At 45.3% G+C, this 14,750-nt stretch overlaps 1 protein-coding gene across 5 annotated transcripts in view; it reads right to left on the bottom strand.

Annotated features, from left to right (window-relative positions):
- The window catches only part of TEX2 (testis expressed 2), a 102,282-nt gene that overhangs the window by 26,019 nt on the left and 61,513 nt on the right, over positions 1 to 14,750 (bottom strand). For all 5 annotated transcript variants that reach the window (XM_073883258.1, XM_025890143.2, XM_025890139.2 and 2 more), the window contains exons 3-6: positions 14,025 to 14,225; positions 12,616 to 12,955; positions 11,114 to 11,361; positions 140 to 286 (exon numbers count right to left, since the gene is read on the bottom strand). In XM_073883258.1, coding sequence (XP_073739359.1) covers positions 140 to 286; positions 11,114 to 11,361; positions 12,616 to 12,955; positions 14,025 to 14,225 — 936 coding nt within the window. The remainder of the gene's footprint in view (positions 1 to 139; positions 287 to 11,113; positions 11,362 to 12,615; positions 12,956 to 14,024; positions 14,226 to 14,750) is intronic.

Raw genomic sequence — 14,750 nt, 5'->3', positions numbered from 1 at the left:
CCAAGGTCACAGCTCAGACAGGTTGCTGTTCTCATGTGATGCTTTAAACCAAGTTATTTTTCACTTAGGATATAACGATACAAAACTTCCAAATTAAGAAATGTGAGGAACTGGAAGCCTCTTGTGTGGAAAACGATACCTTTATTTTGCTGAGTTTCATTTGGATTTTCTTAGACACCAGATCAGACCAATATTTCTCTCCTAAGAAGTCCCAAAACATTCTTCCGAGCAAGGCGTTCACCCAGGCTTCCTGTTCTTCCTCCTCGGAGGGCGGAGCCTCTGGCAACTGGCAAAAGAAAGGGAACCAAAATTAGCTGGAAAGCAACTGGGGAACAAGACAGGTGCTTATTTTTCCAAAGTCACTGAAGGTCCCTCCCCAGAGATGGGCGGCCACGGGAGTTGTGTTTCTTCTCTACAAATTACAAGTCTCATGTTATGTCAGTGAATAGAAAAAGGGAGAAACAAAAGCCACCATCACAGATTAAAAACTCCTCTTTGTCTATTTTCTTTTCTCGCCAGTCTCCTGTGAACGAGCTAGTCTTTCATACAATTAGCTCAACCAGATTGCCCTGCGTCCCAAATGAGCTCGGTGCCCACTTCAGCTTAATGGCACCTCTGATCAAATGTCTGCCTACCTTTCTTCCAACTAACTGGGGCTCCCTGGACACGTAACCGTCGGGCTGGTCCTCCCGAGGCAGCCCCAAAGCCTCCCGTGCCCAGGACTCTTACAGGAGCTGGGAACTCACAGCCCTCCTGGGTGAGGGGCAGGGGGGTGCTTACAAATACTAGTGCCTGGGCCCTATGCCCAGATACTAATCTGGGTGGGTATCACAACTTCCCGAAGCTCCGTCACTGATGTAATGAACAGGTAAGGTTGAGAACCGCAGGCTCGGATTAGAGGGAGCCCGTTCTCAGGAATTCTGTGAAAATTCCTACAGCTGTTCTCCCCAATCTCAGCCCAGTGACATCCCCTGGGCCTCCACTCCGCCAGGTACAATCTGTCTCAAACATCTAGCACGGCCAGTGTGCAAGGTAAGACAAGAGCAAACCTGAGTTAGTCTCCGATTTCCCAGGCTACTTGTCAGACAATGGACTCTTGCCCGGGGAGGGCCTGGCAGGGTGAAGCAGGAGACAGAAGCGGGCAGTGACCGCCGCTGAGGGTGTGGCGAGGCACCCGGCAGCGCGGGTAACACTTGCTGACCACCACCTGTTGTCACTGCTGTGGCCGCAGACCCTGCGCCAGGCCCTGCGATAAGACTGCTTCTCAGGGTGCTCATTTACGTCTTACGATACCCCAGAAAGACGGAACCTTGACTTCTATTTTAGGGCGGAGGAAACGGGACTTGGAACCATGTAGTATCCTGCCTGAGGCCCCTGGTTTATCAGCACAGCCTGACTCACAGCCTCCTTCTCCCTGATCTCCACCTGCTCTGTCCTGAGGGAGGAAGGTGGTGGGACTGGCACCTGCTGTGACAGACATTTCCTTACGCTGAGGTCTCTAATTAGACTACAGCCTTACAGAAACAATTAGCCTTGGAAAGCAAGGACCAAAAAAAACTAGAAAACCAGAAATCAGTGAATTGTTTACCTTTTCTCTTCCCTCTGTGGTTTGTACAAATGCATCTGCCCTGCCCTCCCAGGCCACCTGCAGCCATAATACACATCAGACACCCTTGTCATATCCACGCGTTGTATGTGTTTGCTCACGCCAGCGCGACCTGTGTGCCCAGGCCAGGGGGACTGTACCCAGGTGGCCTAGTGCTCCTGGATTCAACCCTTGGAGATTTGATAACTTGTGAGTACCCCCAAAGGTCTATGGCACGTACCTGCGTGTGATTTTTCTGAAGCCTGGAGTTTGGGGGTCTGAACTGGTCACTGAGCTTGTGCAGGGCCTACTGGACTGCCCAGCACCCAGCGGTCCACTAGTGTTGTCAGAGCATGCGCTGTCTCTCTCTTTGGGGGTCTGGGAGTTTGCCTGTGTTTTTCAATCTAATGTTATCGGGTGTAAGGGGAAATATTTTATGTTCTAGGAGTCCTTCAAATTTGAGTGTTTTCACAGGTCTCCCTTAAGAATGTTGGGGAGTCTCATTTAAAAAAAATTAAACTCTGGTTTAAAAAATGCACGTTGGTCATTCCATTTGAGAAGACATGGCTCTCTACCTCATTCGTTTCAATGGCTACACAGCACCTCTGTACTTCCTAGTGCTGTAATATATACATATTTTTAAGATTTTATTTTTAAGCAATCTCTATACCCAATGTGCAGCTCAAAGTCACAACCCTGAGATCAAGAGTTGCACGCTCCCCCGATGAAGATAGCCGGGTGCCCCTCACCAAGACACTTCTACCTCCAGGTCCTGGATGCAAGATGTCTGGGACCACTGGGTATTTGAGTCATACCACAGGTGGTACATGTTTCTTAGAGTCACTTTTCTCTCTGCCTGAACATCTGTGCCCCACCCCCCAAGGGAATCTGGTCCAGTGTTTCTGAGGTTACGGTCTTTGAGTCATATCAGATTATCTACACAGACTTCCGAGTAAACACGCACCAAGGACAATGCCCTCCTCCCCCAGGTATTTCGGCAGTGCCAAGCTGTGCCCACACAAGGCAGTGCATGTCTTGCTTAGATTTGTAGGTGACACAAGAGAATCGGTCACTTTCCCTTCTCGAGTGGGGAAGTCTACCCTCTATTAACCTTTCTTTACAGCCCTAGATAGAGCAAACAGGTTTAACACAAAATGGCAAGAAACAAAGGCTATTTCACAATGTATGTCCAAGTCAAAGGCATATGATGTGGAAACACATTTCTGAAATAACTGACAAGCAGCTTGTCTTTTCTTTTCAACAGTTCCTTCTACAGGCTTCTCTCCACAGACTCATTGGGAACAAAGAAAAATCCAAGAGCAGCAGAACACTGACAATGCATCAAAGCAGCTTTACGAACAAAATCTGGATTCACTGGGCTACTAGAAAGAACTCACTTCCAATGAATGTCATAAAAATTTAAGAGCTTGAAGAATAAATATGCATACGTTTCCTAACATTGCCATTTGCCCGCAGGAAGGAATGTGAGAAGAATATTCATTTCACCATTTCAACTATACAGGTACATTTAGATAGGGTACCTTTCTCAAAATGACTTCTGAAGAAAGGTCCGAAGCTGAAGGAGGCTATGACTATCTGAGTAGCTCTTGGGATATAGTTTATTAAAAGCTAACCTCCAGAGGAAAGTACAAATTTACTTAATTTTTTGGTGTAATCTTTCCTGTAACAAATGGCTGGGAGGCCAAGGCCAGCCCACCTATTTTTGTTCCAAAGAGAGCTCAGTACCTCTGCTCCTAAGGTTTGGTCACACACAATCTAGTGCCACCAGGGTTCCACAAAGGACCACTGGGTCCAGGAGAAGGCACAATGGAAGACCCTTCCCCCAGGTCTGTTAGATGTTTCCCCAATTATAAAAACAGTACATATTTATTGCAGAAAACACCCATAATCCCCCTATCCAAATTATTTATTTCTTCTTTCTTTTTTTTTTTTTAAAGCCCCCCCTGGCTTTTTTTTTTTAAGATTTTATTTATTTATTTGACAGAGAAATAGAAAGAGAGCACAAGTAGGCAGAGCGGCAGGCAGAGGGTGAGGGAGAAGCAGACTCCCCGCTGAGCAGGGAGCCCGATGTGGGGCTTAATCCCAAAACCCTGGGATCATGACCTGAGCCGAAGGCAGTAACTGAACCAACTAAGCCACCCAGGCGCCCCACAAATATAATTATTTAAAACATTTTTCCTCTATTTACTATCAGTCTTTTTTCAATGTATATAACTTTTTAGGATACAGAACTTAAAAAAAAATAAAATTGGATCAAATTAACATGGTTTTGTATCTTTTTTTTTTTACAGCTTTATGGAAATATAGTTCACATAACACACAATTCACCCATTTAAAGAGTACAATCTGGGACGCCTGGGTGGCTCAGTTGGTTAAGCGACTGCCTTCGGCTCAGGTCATGATCCTGGAGTCCCGGGATCAAGTCCCACATCGGGCTCCCTGCTCAGCAGAGAGTCTGCTTCTCCCTCTGACCCTCTTCCCTCTCGTGCTATCTCTCATTCTCTCTCTCTCAAATAAATAAATAAAATCTTAAAAAAAAAATAAAGAGTACAATCTATGGTTTTTAGCATATTCACAGAGTTGGGAAGCCATCACCACCATCAACTTTAGAACATTTTAATTATCCCCCAAAGAAACCCTGTTTCCCTTAGCAGTTACTTGCCACTCTTCCCCAACTCCATCCCTGCCACCACCGTCCCCACAAGCCCCATCCCCCCCACCCTCAGCCCCCGCACCAGCCCCAGGCAATTCTCTCAGGGAATTCACCTAATTCTGGACAGTCCATATAAATGGAATCATACAATATGTATTCTTTTGTGACTGACTTCTCTCATAAGCATAATGTTCTCAAGATTTACCCATGCTGTAGCAGGTATTGGCACACTATTCCTTTTTATTGCAGAGTAACATTCTCTTGTGTGCATCTACCATACTTTATCCACTCATGATGGAAGTTTCAGTTGCTTCCACTTTTGATTATTGTGAATAATGGCACCATGAACATTTGTGTACAAGTTTTTGTGCACACACAGGTTTCCATTTCTCTTGGATATATACCTAGAGGTGGAACTGCTGGATTGTACGGCTGTACGTTTACTCTGAGGAACAAGCAAACTGTTTTCCTCAGCAGCTGCATCATTCTACATTCCCACCACCAACATACAGTGGTTCCACTTTCTCCACATCCTCACTAATACTTGCTACTATCTTTTTCTTTCTAGCCATCCTAGTGGTTGTGAGGTGGTATCTCATTATGGTTTTGATTCGCATTTCCTGGATGACTAACGACTGAGTATCTTTTCTAGGCTCATGGGCCATCTATATGTCTTCTTTGGAGAAATGTCTATTCAAATCCTTTGTCCATTTCTTTTTTTTTTTTTAAGATTTTATTTATTGGGGCACCTGGGTAGCTCAGTCGTTAAGCGTCTGCCTTCGGCTCAGGTCATGATCCCAGGCTCCTGGGATCAAGCCCCGCATCAGGCTCCCTGCTCTGCGGGGAGCCTGCTTCTCCCTCTCCCGTTCCCCCTGCTTGTGTTCCATCTCTCGCTGTGTCTCTCTCTGTCAAATAAATAAAATCTTTAAAAAAAAATTAAGAAAAAGATTTTATTTATTTGACAGAGAGAGAGAGCGAGTGAGCGCACAAGCAGGGGGAGCAGCAGGAAGAGAAGCAGGCTCCCTGCTGAGCAGGGCGCCCAATGAAGGGCTTGATTCCAGGACCCTGGGATCATGACCAGAGCTAAAGGCAGACGCTTAACTGACTGAGCCACCCAGGTACTCCCCTTTGCCCATTTCTTAATTGGGTCATTTACCTTTTTATTATTCAGTTTTAAGAATCCTTTGTTTATTCTAGGTACTAGAATATCAGATATATGATTTGCAGATATTTTCCCATTTTGTGGGTTGTCTTTTTACTATCTTAATGGTATTGTTTGTAGCACAAAAGTTTTTAATTTTGATGAAATCTAGTTTATCTTTTTTTTTGGTTGCATGTACTTTTGGGTGTCTTATCTAAGAAAGCTTTACCTAACCCCAAACCACAGAGATTGACTCCTATGTTTTCTTCTAAGACTTTTATAGTTTTAGCTCTTACATTGAGGTCTATGATCCTTTTGAGTTAATTTTTGTGTATGGTGTGAGGTAGGAGTCCAACTTCATTCTTTTGCCATGTGGATACCGGCTGTTCCAGCACCATTTGTTGAAGACTATTCTTTCCCTCCCCTTCCCCATTCCTTGAATTGTCTTGGCACTCTTTTCTGGATCCTTTCTAAAATTTATGTTTAAATTGGCTCTATGGCTTCAGATTTTTTACTCACTGTATGAGGAGCACTTTTCAATTCTACTTTTAAATGTCTGAAAAGGTGACTTTGTGCAGGAAAGGGAAACCTTGGAAAACCACTCCACCAATTAAGATTTCCTGGTTCCTATTTGATTCCTATTTGCTTTTTCGGGTTCTCATCTCCTGATAACTGCAAACAGGGAGTAATATCTCATGATCCAGTTTATAGGTAACAAGATAATTAGTACAACTAGTAATAATGAAGACAGAACTCTCCAAACCTGGGAAGCCTACATTATCTCTGAACGTTTAGCACCTTCCTTGGATAATGAGCGTGGAAGTGTGTGACACAATTTGAATACTGGAGCCTTGCACCTGCCTAGAGGACAGGCACAGCACTGCCCCACTCATGGTCCTCTCTCCCAGGCAGGCCACTTCGGGGCACACAGAACTAGCAGCCTCCCGGGCCTACTACACCCCTGAGCAAATCTGCAGGCAGCCTGTGCAGTCTCCCTTTCTGAGGTAACCACACCAGGGGTAATACTATGCCACCTTTAGACATTTTTAAAAACAGAGTTTCCTTTTTTAAAAATTATATTTTATTTAAATTCAATTAACATACAGTGTATTATTAGTTTCAAAAGAGAGTCTCTTTCTTATTTTCTGAATTACTATTAAAATCTCCTCCAACCAAGCACACTACCTTGACAAGACAATAAAGCTCTAGTCTCCTCAGCCAGCCTCATGGTCTCACAACTATTCTAGAGGTTAAGTTGCCTGAACAGTGAGAAAATGGCACCAACACCACAGGGGTTTGGAGATTCGGAGGCTCGCACAGTCTGTGGCGATGGGACAAAGCAGTCATGAGGGCAAGTCAGGGCTCAGTGACTGGTCACTAACCACTAAACATCTAGAGAACCAGGCCCTTCCTCCAAAATAGTGATTTTATAATTCCAATTTTGAGCTCCAAAGTGGTTTCGATATGCAGAATCCCCTGAATATGTTTTTAATTATTATAAGTAAGAATAAACACCAAAAGTATTTCAGCACTTTTTAACACAAACCTTGTCTATATTTACTAATTGTATCCTGGGTTTGGCTCCTGTGAACCAGTGGCCTCATTCTCCCCCAAACCTAGTTTAGCACTAGGTGCCATGTGAGAAAGGAGGCCCAGCGGGTGGAAGATGCCATTAGACGTGGAGCCCTCAGGGGAAGAGATGCTCTGACCATGGCCTACAAGAGGCAGCAGCAGGGGGGGGGGGAGTGGGGAGAGAAGAAGCTGAGGCAAAGGCTGGAGCTGTGTCCCAAGCTCCCTCTGGGTAAGCTCTGGCTGGTGGCCGACACTGACGATGATGTGACAGTGTCACCCGAAGAGATGTCAAAGGTTCATTTGTATCTCTGAGCCCTTTGAGTTTCTCTTGGACTCATGATATCAGAGGCAATATGGACCCTAAGAAATAACCTGGCCCAGTCTTTGGCAGGAAGGATGAACACTACTGACCACATCCAAAGGGTCCACATTTGGTGAGCCTTTGGGGAAACAGGCACTCTTACTACTGGTGGGAGTGAACATTGGTGCAACCCTTATAGAGGGGAATGTGGTAATACCTAACAAAACTACATGTGCATTTACCTTCTGATCTAGCGATCTCACTTCTAAGATTTCACCTTGAAGATACACCCTGAACAGCACAAAAATACACAATACACAAATTACTCACTGCAGCATTGTTTGTAATTGCAAAATACTGGAAACCTATATGCCCTTATAAAAGAGGGAATGAATATACTATGAAACATTCGTACAATGGAACAAGTACTTGGCGCTGTTTAAAAACAAGAGGAGGAAGAGACATCTATGAACTGATGTGGAGTGATTTCCAGAATGTACTAGTAAGTGGAAAAGTAATGTTCAAAAGGGTATCCATAATATGCTACCTTTCGACTAAGAAGGGAAAATAAAGGCAGAAAGGATAAACCAGAGACTAAGGAGATTGGCTTACTTCAGGGGGGTGAGTGGGAATAGCATGGAAGAACAGAAGAAACAGGGTGGGGGAGACGGCCCTGTTCTGAGTAGGTCTTTGTACAGCTTTGATCTCTGGAACCATGCTAATGTTTCATAGGCACCAAACATAACAAGTTAAAAATGGAGAGAGAAGGTCCTCGTGCGCTCAAACTGCAAAATTAATAAGAAATAAAACTAGTTAAGAACTGCCTTAAAGCGTTAAAAGTAATCAAAGTAGCAGAGGAAACTAGCAGATCTTCCTTTCCAAAAACAGTGCCACGATATTTCTCATCCCACATGCTCTCCCAAGAATTTGCTACTTCTTCAGCAAGAAGTGCAATCTCTGCCCCTTCTTGAACCTGGGAAGGTGTGCTGACTGCTCCAATAGGGCATGATAGACGTGATGTTATTTTACTTCCGAGATAAGGTCATAGAAGGTGATATGGTGTCCACCTGGCTCTTTCTCAAGGGAGACTTGCCCTTGGAACCCAGTCACCAAGCTGCAGGAAGCCCAGGCCACACGGAGAAGTGAGCTCCCAGGCAACAACCAGCATCTATGTGCCAGCCATGCGAGTGAGGCATCTTGGGAGCAGCTCCTCCAGCCCCCAGTGGGGCCTCCTCAGCTGACGCTGTATGGAGTAGAGAGAAGCCTTCATTGCCAAGCCTGGTCAAGTTACAAATTGGTAAGCAAAATGAGTAACTGTTATGGTTTTAGGCCACGACTTCTAGGGCTGTTACACAGTAATAGTTAACTATAACACATGCCCATACCTTATTCAAGATGGTCTTAACTAGCAGACCACCCCTGAGAGCCAGGACACGGCCCACATGTGCTTCAGGAAGGCCAAGGGGATGTGGGAGCCCAGCACTAGACTCCATGCACCTTCTTGCAAAGCCCCCTTTCCAAGGACAGTTATCCCGTTCACACAATTCTGGCTTTCTGGTTTCCTAGCCCACACAGACTAGAATCGTTGCATTAGGGGTGAGGGGTGGGAGATGGGGATAAGCACTCAAGGAGAAGCAACTAGAAGGCCATATACCAACACCAGCCAACTGACAATCGAGAGAAAACTACTGCAGAATCAACAGCCTGGGGTGGCTCAGATGGCGGTGAAAGGCTTCTGACCTCAAGCAGGCCTGCATGACGACAAGCCTGAATTTCTGTTTGTTGTTAAGCCCTTAAATTATCAAGATGAAATCATCCCTGCCTGCTCTGCCTAAGGGGGCCAGGAAATGCAGTGTGGTTTTTGAAGACTTTCATCAGACTTAGAAGAGGAAAAACACGTTTTGGTGCTTAAAGAGGTAAATGCCAAGTACTCAGAAAGGACGGTTGCACTAGAGAAGCCCCCCGGGTGACAGGGATGCTGGGTCAGGGGGCTCAGTTGTGGGCCATCAGGGCCTCCCAGCACCTCCTGGGGCTTCCAGAGACTCCAGCGATGACAAGACACGACAAACACATGCAACGCACACTGAGGAAACGATGCTCTAAAACATGGTTTTGTTTTTGTATTTTTAATTTAAGGAACTCTTTTAAAAAGCAAGCATTTCATGGGGTAATTTTCTTACATTAGTATACAATGCTCCTCCTGATTTCCCTGAATCCGATGAGAGTTCAGACAGTTGACAACCCAGGGAGAAAAGGAATTTGGGGTAGGGGGATTCATGGGTGGTAAACAGGACATTCCTAGAATTGTTTTGTATTGCCCAACTCCAGCCTAGAGGAAGGCCTACTTCCCACTCTCAGTTGGTAACTCAGGTCAGAGGGTGGAGGCAGTGGGTGAGGGGCCAGCAGAGCACAGGGTCTTTTTTGGCCTGCCAAAGTCGGCTGGATGAGGGTTCGGGGGTCTCTTCCCCACTGGAGAGGATCAACGGAATGAATCAAAACCCATGACTGGCTAACAACACAAAGAAGGCGTCACCAAGTGCTTCCCATTAAGAGCAGAGATACGGTCACTGTAAGAGGCCAAACACCTCGTGGGTTACTGAACGGGAGGAAAGCAGGCTGTGTGTGCACAGGCTGGGCGCGGTGCTGAGGATGTGAGTGCTGTAGGCCGGCACAGCTTTCTAACGGCCACCAACACGGCCGTGGTGGCAGCTGAGGGCCTGGGAGTGTCATCTGGTTTTGTACACGCCACCACTTAGCAACTGTGAAATGAAGCTACTTAGCTCATGTGAACCTGTTTCTCCATCTACTTTAAAATGGAGAGAACCCCATCTCGTCTGCAAGACTGTTGAAGGGATCAGAGGAATTCTACTACAGTATCTCACTGCAGATGATCTTGAGTCAATGGCCAGCTTGTTACGCTGTGGGAAGAATGCTTGTGGCAAATCTTCAAAAGCACTGGACATCGCTAATGAGTCTGAGAATTTGAGACTACAAAGGTAACTGAGGAATCAGACCTCTACTACTAACGATTCTGAGAACTTCCCTACTGATTGCCCAGTTGCTCAGGTCAAAGGTTAGGAGGGATCTTTGGCCCCTCTGGTTCTCTCACGCCCCACACCTAATTCATCAGCAAATCCAGCCGCTCCCCTATAAACACAGATCCCAACTACAGCCGTTCTCAGCACCTGCTGCTATCCCTCATCACAGCCTCATCCCCCAGAGCTAGAAGCGCCCCCCACCCACTCTCTTCCCCCTCCTGCCCACTCTCCACGGATAGCCACTTTTAAACTTAAATAGATCAACATGACTCCCTGCTCAAAACCCTCCCAGGGCTTCCCATCTTCCTCAGAACTGATCCCATGAGGCCCTGCCTCTCTGTGCCCTGCTCACCGTCACCTCACCGACCTCACCACGGTTCCTTGAATACTCCAACCATACCCCTGCTTCGGGGCCGGTCCCCCGAACCAGGGAAGCTCCTCCCACACACATCCCACAGCTCACTTCCTCACTGTGGTCAGGTCTCTGCCCAAACGTCACCTCCACAAGGAGGCCCTCCTTGACCACCACTCTAAAATAGCAGCCTGGCCACTTTCCACCCTCCCCACTTCCAGCCTTGGCTTTATTTTAATTCTTGCCACCACCAGCTGTCTGTTTCTTGCTGCCTCCCTGACAAGAGCACAAGCTCCCTGAGGGCAAGGCCCGCATCTGTCTCATTCACTACTGTGTCCCCAGTGCCTAGGGCAGGGCCTGGTACACAGGAAGCGCTCCAAGTGCTTACATTTGCAGAAACGAGTCTGAGTAGAAAAGCAGAAAAGCCACGGCCTGGGCAGCCAGCTTTACCTTCTTCCCAGTCGTGGGGCTGCTCTCCGCACTCTGCACCGGGCTCCTTTGGGGGCTTCGGTTTTCTTGGGGGACACACCTGGCCATATACACGCTGTAGTCCAGAAGCATCTTCTGCCGCACGCTGCCCACCAGCTCCTTCTGCTTCGGCTGCGACATAATCTCCTCCACACTGCCTTTGCTGCTGCTGCGGCTGTGGGTCAGGTGCCCCGAGGGGCTGTTGTGTCTGCTGTATGAGGGCAAAACCCCTGCAGCAAAGAGAGGCCGGCTGGGCTGTTAACGTGCGGGAAGGAAATGACTGCAAAGTCAACGCAACAGTGAATAGACTGCCCTGGGCTAAGCTGACAAGCAGCTAACATGCTAACAAATGATTGTTTAAAAAAATATTTATAAGGCTATTTCCTATCCTGAGAAATACCTCCCACTCTAATAATAGCTCATTTTTTAGAACGGTTTTTCTTCTTCTCTAAAACAATTCGGAGGAACTGAAAGCCATGAAGTCCATGTGGTTAAGTACCTTGTTCTTTTTTCCTGGTGACCACTGAGGGTCAAATATGGAACTGCCACAGCCCCAGAGACAAATGGCAAGTGGGCCGCAAGCTAACTGTTCGCCCACAGCACACGGCAATTCCAGACCTGCCATCTTTCATTCAACAAAGGTTTTTATCAAGCCCTTCTCTGGGCCAATTCCACATGAAAAGAAGAATGAGACATAATCCCTGCCCTTGAATTTGGGCACCTAGGCACATAAATTATGGCTCTCTATAATAACCATGGCAACTGAAGCATGACTGAAGGACTTTCAGGGCAGAAAGGAGGAGGTGACTACCTCTGCCCAAGAAAGCCCCAGTAGCGACTTTACAGGAAGAGTCCTCTCAGCTGCTTCTTGAAGAAATAGTTGGCATTTTCCTGGTGCAGGTGGGGGAAGAACATTCCAGGTAGAGGGAGGAGCATATGCAAAAAGTGAAGACAGGGCCCAGGCTGTCTGGAGGACACTGAGAGGTTCAGTGAGGGCCCAACTGGGGTACACGGGGCAGGACAGGAAATGAGCAGAGGCTCATTTATCAGCACAAATGTGAGTCGGGAGGCCATAGACTCTGCATTTCTCTGGTGATCTGAGGCTTGGAGAAGCGTGTTCAAGGCCGGGAGCCTGAGAACACTAGCCTGATACGCTGCCCTGACTTCCCCGCCTCCTTATCACAACCAGGGTTCTCCTGATGTTTCTTCTCTCAGAGTCACAGTATATACAAATAAATATAATCCTAAGGAACCAACAAAGGCAAAAATCATACATCTGCAAGCTGTCCCATCACTGGTTAAATGATCTGGTGCAAAGGGTTGCAATGACCAGCCTGAAAGGTAAGTGAGTCCTGAGAACACTCCTTAGGTGGCAGAGGGTCATCGGCTCAGGGTGGGTTTCCTTCCTTTCTACCTGAGAATCTCTCTCCATTCTCCTATGGACCCTTTAAAACGACTTAAGCATTCAGCACACACGTCATTACCTGGTTTACTTCCAGAGACACCAGGTGGCTTCTTGCTTTCCGACTTCAGTTTAGATGCCAGAATAAATCGCCTAAACCACTCCTCTTTGTCTCGGCCAGTTCTCCCAAAGAGATAGAGTATCTGATCTCGCTGGCTAGATCGTGTTCCCTCCTGAGGATGGGGTGGCTTCTTAGGGTCCTCGCTTCCCAGCTCTCTCTCAGCTGGGGGCTTTTCTTCAGAAGTCTCTTTATCAGTCTGGGCCTTAGACATAAAGTCATCTTGTCGACCAAGCTCGATACAAATGGGGTATTTTTTATTCCAGATTCGTTTTCGAGCCAAACTTTTGGGTACAAGATAAATCTACAGGAAAGGGAAATGATGACTGACATACAAAATTAAGAACTGGCCACACTGTGCATTAATATTATGCAGAACACAAATGCAAACTTTATAGCCTTTTTGCTAAAACAATGAGTGTAAAATTACCACCTGTCTACAACATGACTATAGAAACTGGGATTAAGTTTTAGAAGTGATTTGTTACTCTTCAAACTCATTCCAGAAGTAGATGTTTAGAATTTGGCAAGAGTTACAAGTATCTGTAATTTTCTTTTTTTTTTTATTATTATGTTATGTTAATCACCATACATTACATCATTAGTTTTTGATGTAGTGTTCCATGATTAAGTATCTGTAATTTTCAGGTAACAGTGACACAAAAATTATTTAGCAGGTTATCATCAACTAAGTTTCATGACCTTGGACCAACCATAAATTTGAAAAAAAAAAAAAAGGAATTTATCAAACTAGATCTAGATGGGAAGCTCAAGTTTATCAGTCTCAAGTTAAGAGAAAATTTATACAAAAACTATTTTAAATACTTCTGTCCTTTGAGGTAAATTTAAAGATCACTCACATGAGTTATAACAACAGAAAACCTATAGCTTTTTGAAATAACCAACAATTTACATTTCTTAACAACAGCAGTATATAACACTTATCAAATGGAATTATTTTGCATATCCATAATTTTCACATTTACAGAGTCCTCATTCATTATTACCCTAGCACCACTATACTTAGCTTTTTGTTGGACTGAAAAGTTAAGAGTTAACTCTCAAAGTCAGATGAGTGTGTTATGCCTTTGCCCCTCAAAGTGTGGTCCATGGACCACCAGCAGCAAAAGCATCACTTGGGAGCTCATAAAAATGCAGACTCTTAGGCCCCACTCAGAGCTGCTGAAATAGAATCTACATTTAAAAAGATGCTTGGGTGATTTGCATGAAAGGTAGTGCCCTAAATTACACACAAACACACACACACACACACAACTACACGCACACCCTTTTGAGGGGGAAAAACACAGTACAACAACCAAGATTCCAAATGCTTTTCTTTCATTTTAGTTTCTCAAATTAGCCAGGCTCACCTTGCTGTCTGAAAGGTCGTAGATTTTCTGGCTGATGTAGGTAACCTCTGGCTTTGTTTCATTGTAGCTTGCCCTCCTGGATATATTTTTATTGGGCTTTGAAAGTCTTAAGGTCCCACCCTCAAGTCGGACAAAGACTGAATGTGTCAAAGTTGCATGGTAAGTTTCTGGATCATAGTTGTAAATCTCATTCATCCATCCCTGATGGAGAAAAACTTCCATTAGTAAAATGAGAATAAACACAAATCTTATTCGATACAAAAACAAAGATCTGAGGTACACGGGACACTGAAACCAAACCTGACTGTGATGCAAGTATCAATTCATTGGTGACTAGGAGTTGCTAAGACAGGTGCGAAGCTTCAAGGATAATCAGTGTGGAGCTATAATCTGCTATGTTTCTGATAACTAAAAATCTGGATTTGGGAGGATAATGATAATGTCCATTTCTCTAAATAAAATGTTCTTTTCTTTCTTTTTTTAAAAGATAACAAGCAAATCAGGAAACGGAGAAGTTTTATTCATGTAAATAGAGCAAGTCTTTCAGCCTAACCTCCTCTAGGGGTGAATAACCCTACCCAGTCTGGCCTTCTTAAATTGGCCAAACTCACCCTCCTCTCAGCTCACCTGCAAAACATCTTTGGAATTTCACAGATCATACTAACTCATGCTATCATTCCAGAACTGAGACCTACCACTCCCACGCCATTTCTAGATCACTTAAAT

This window comes from Callorhinus ursinus, unplaced genomic scaffold (genome assembly GCF_003265705.2).
Source record: "Callorhinus ursinus isolate GAN/ISIS: 27379988/994484 unplaced genomic scaffold, GSC_fseal_2.0 scaffold50, whole genome shotgun sequence".
Taxonomy (NCBI): Eukaryota; Metazoa; Chordata; class Mammalia; order Carnivora; family Otariidae; genus Callorhinus; species Callorhinus ursinus.
The sequence above is the reverse complement of the archived record's forward strand: the minus strand, read 5'-3'. Positions and strand labels throughout refer to the sequence as shown.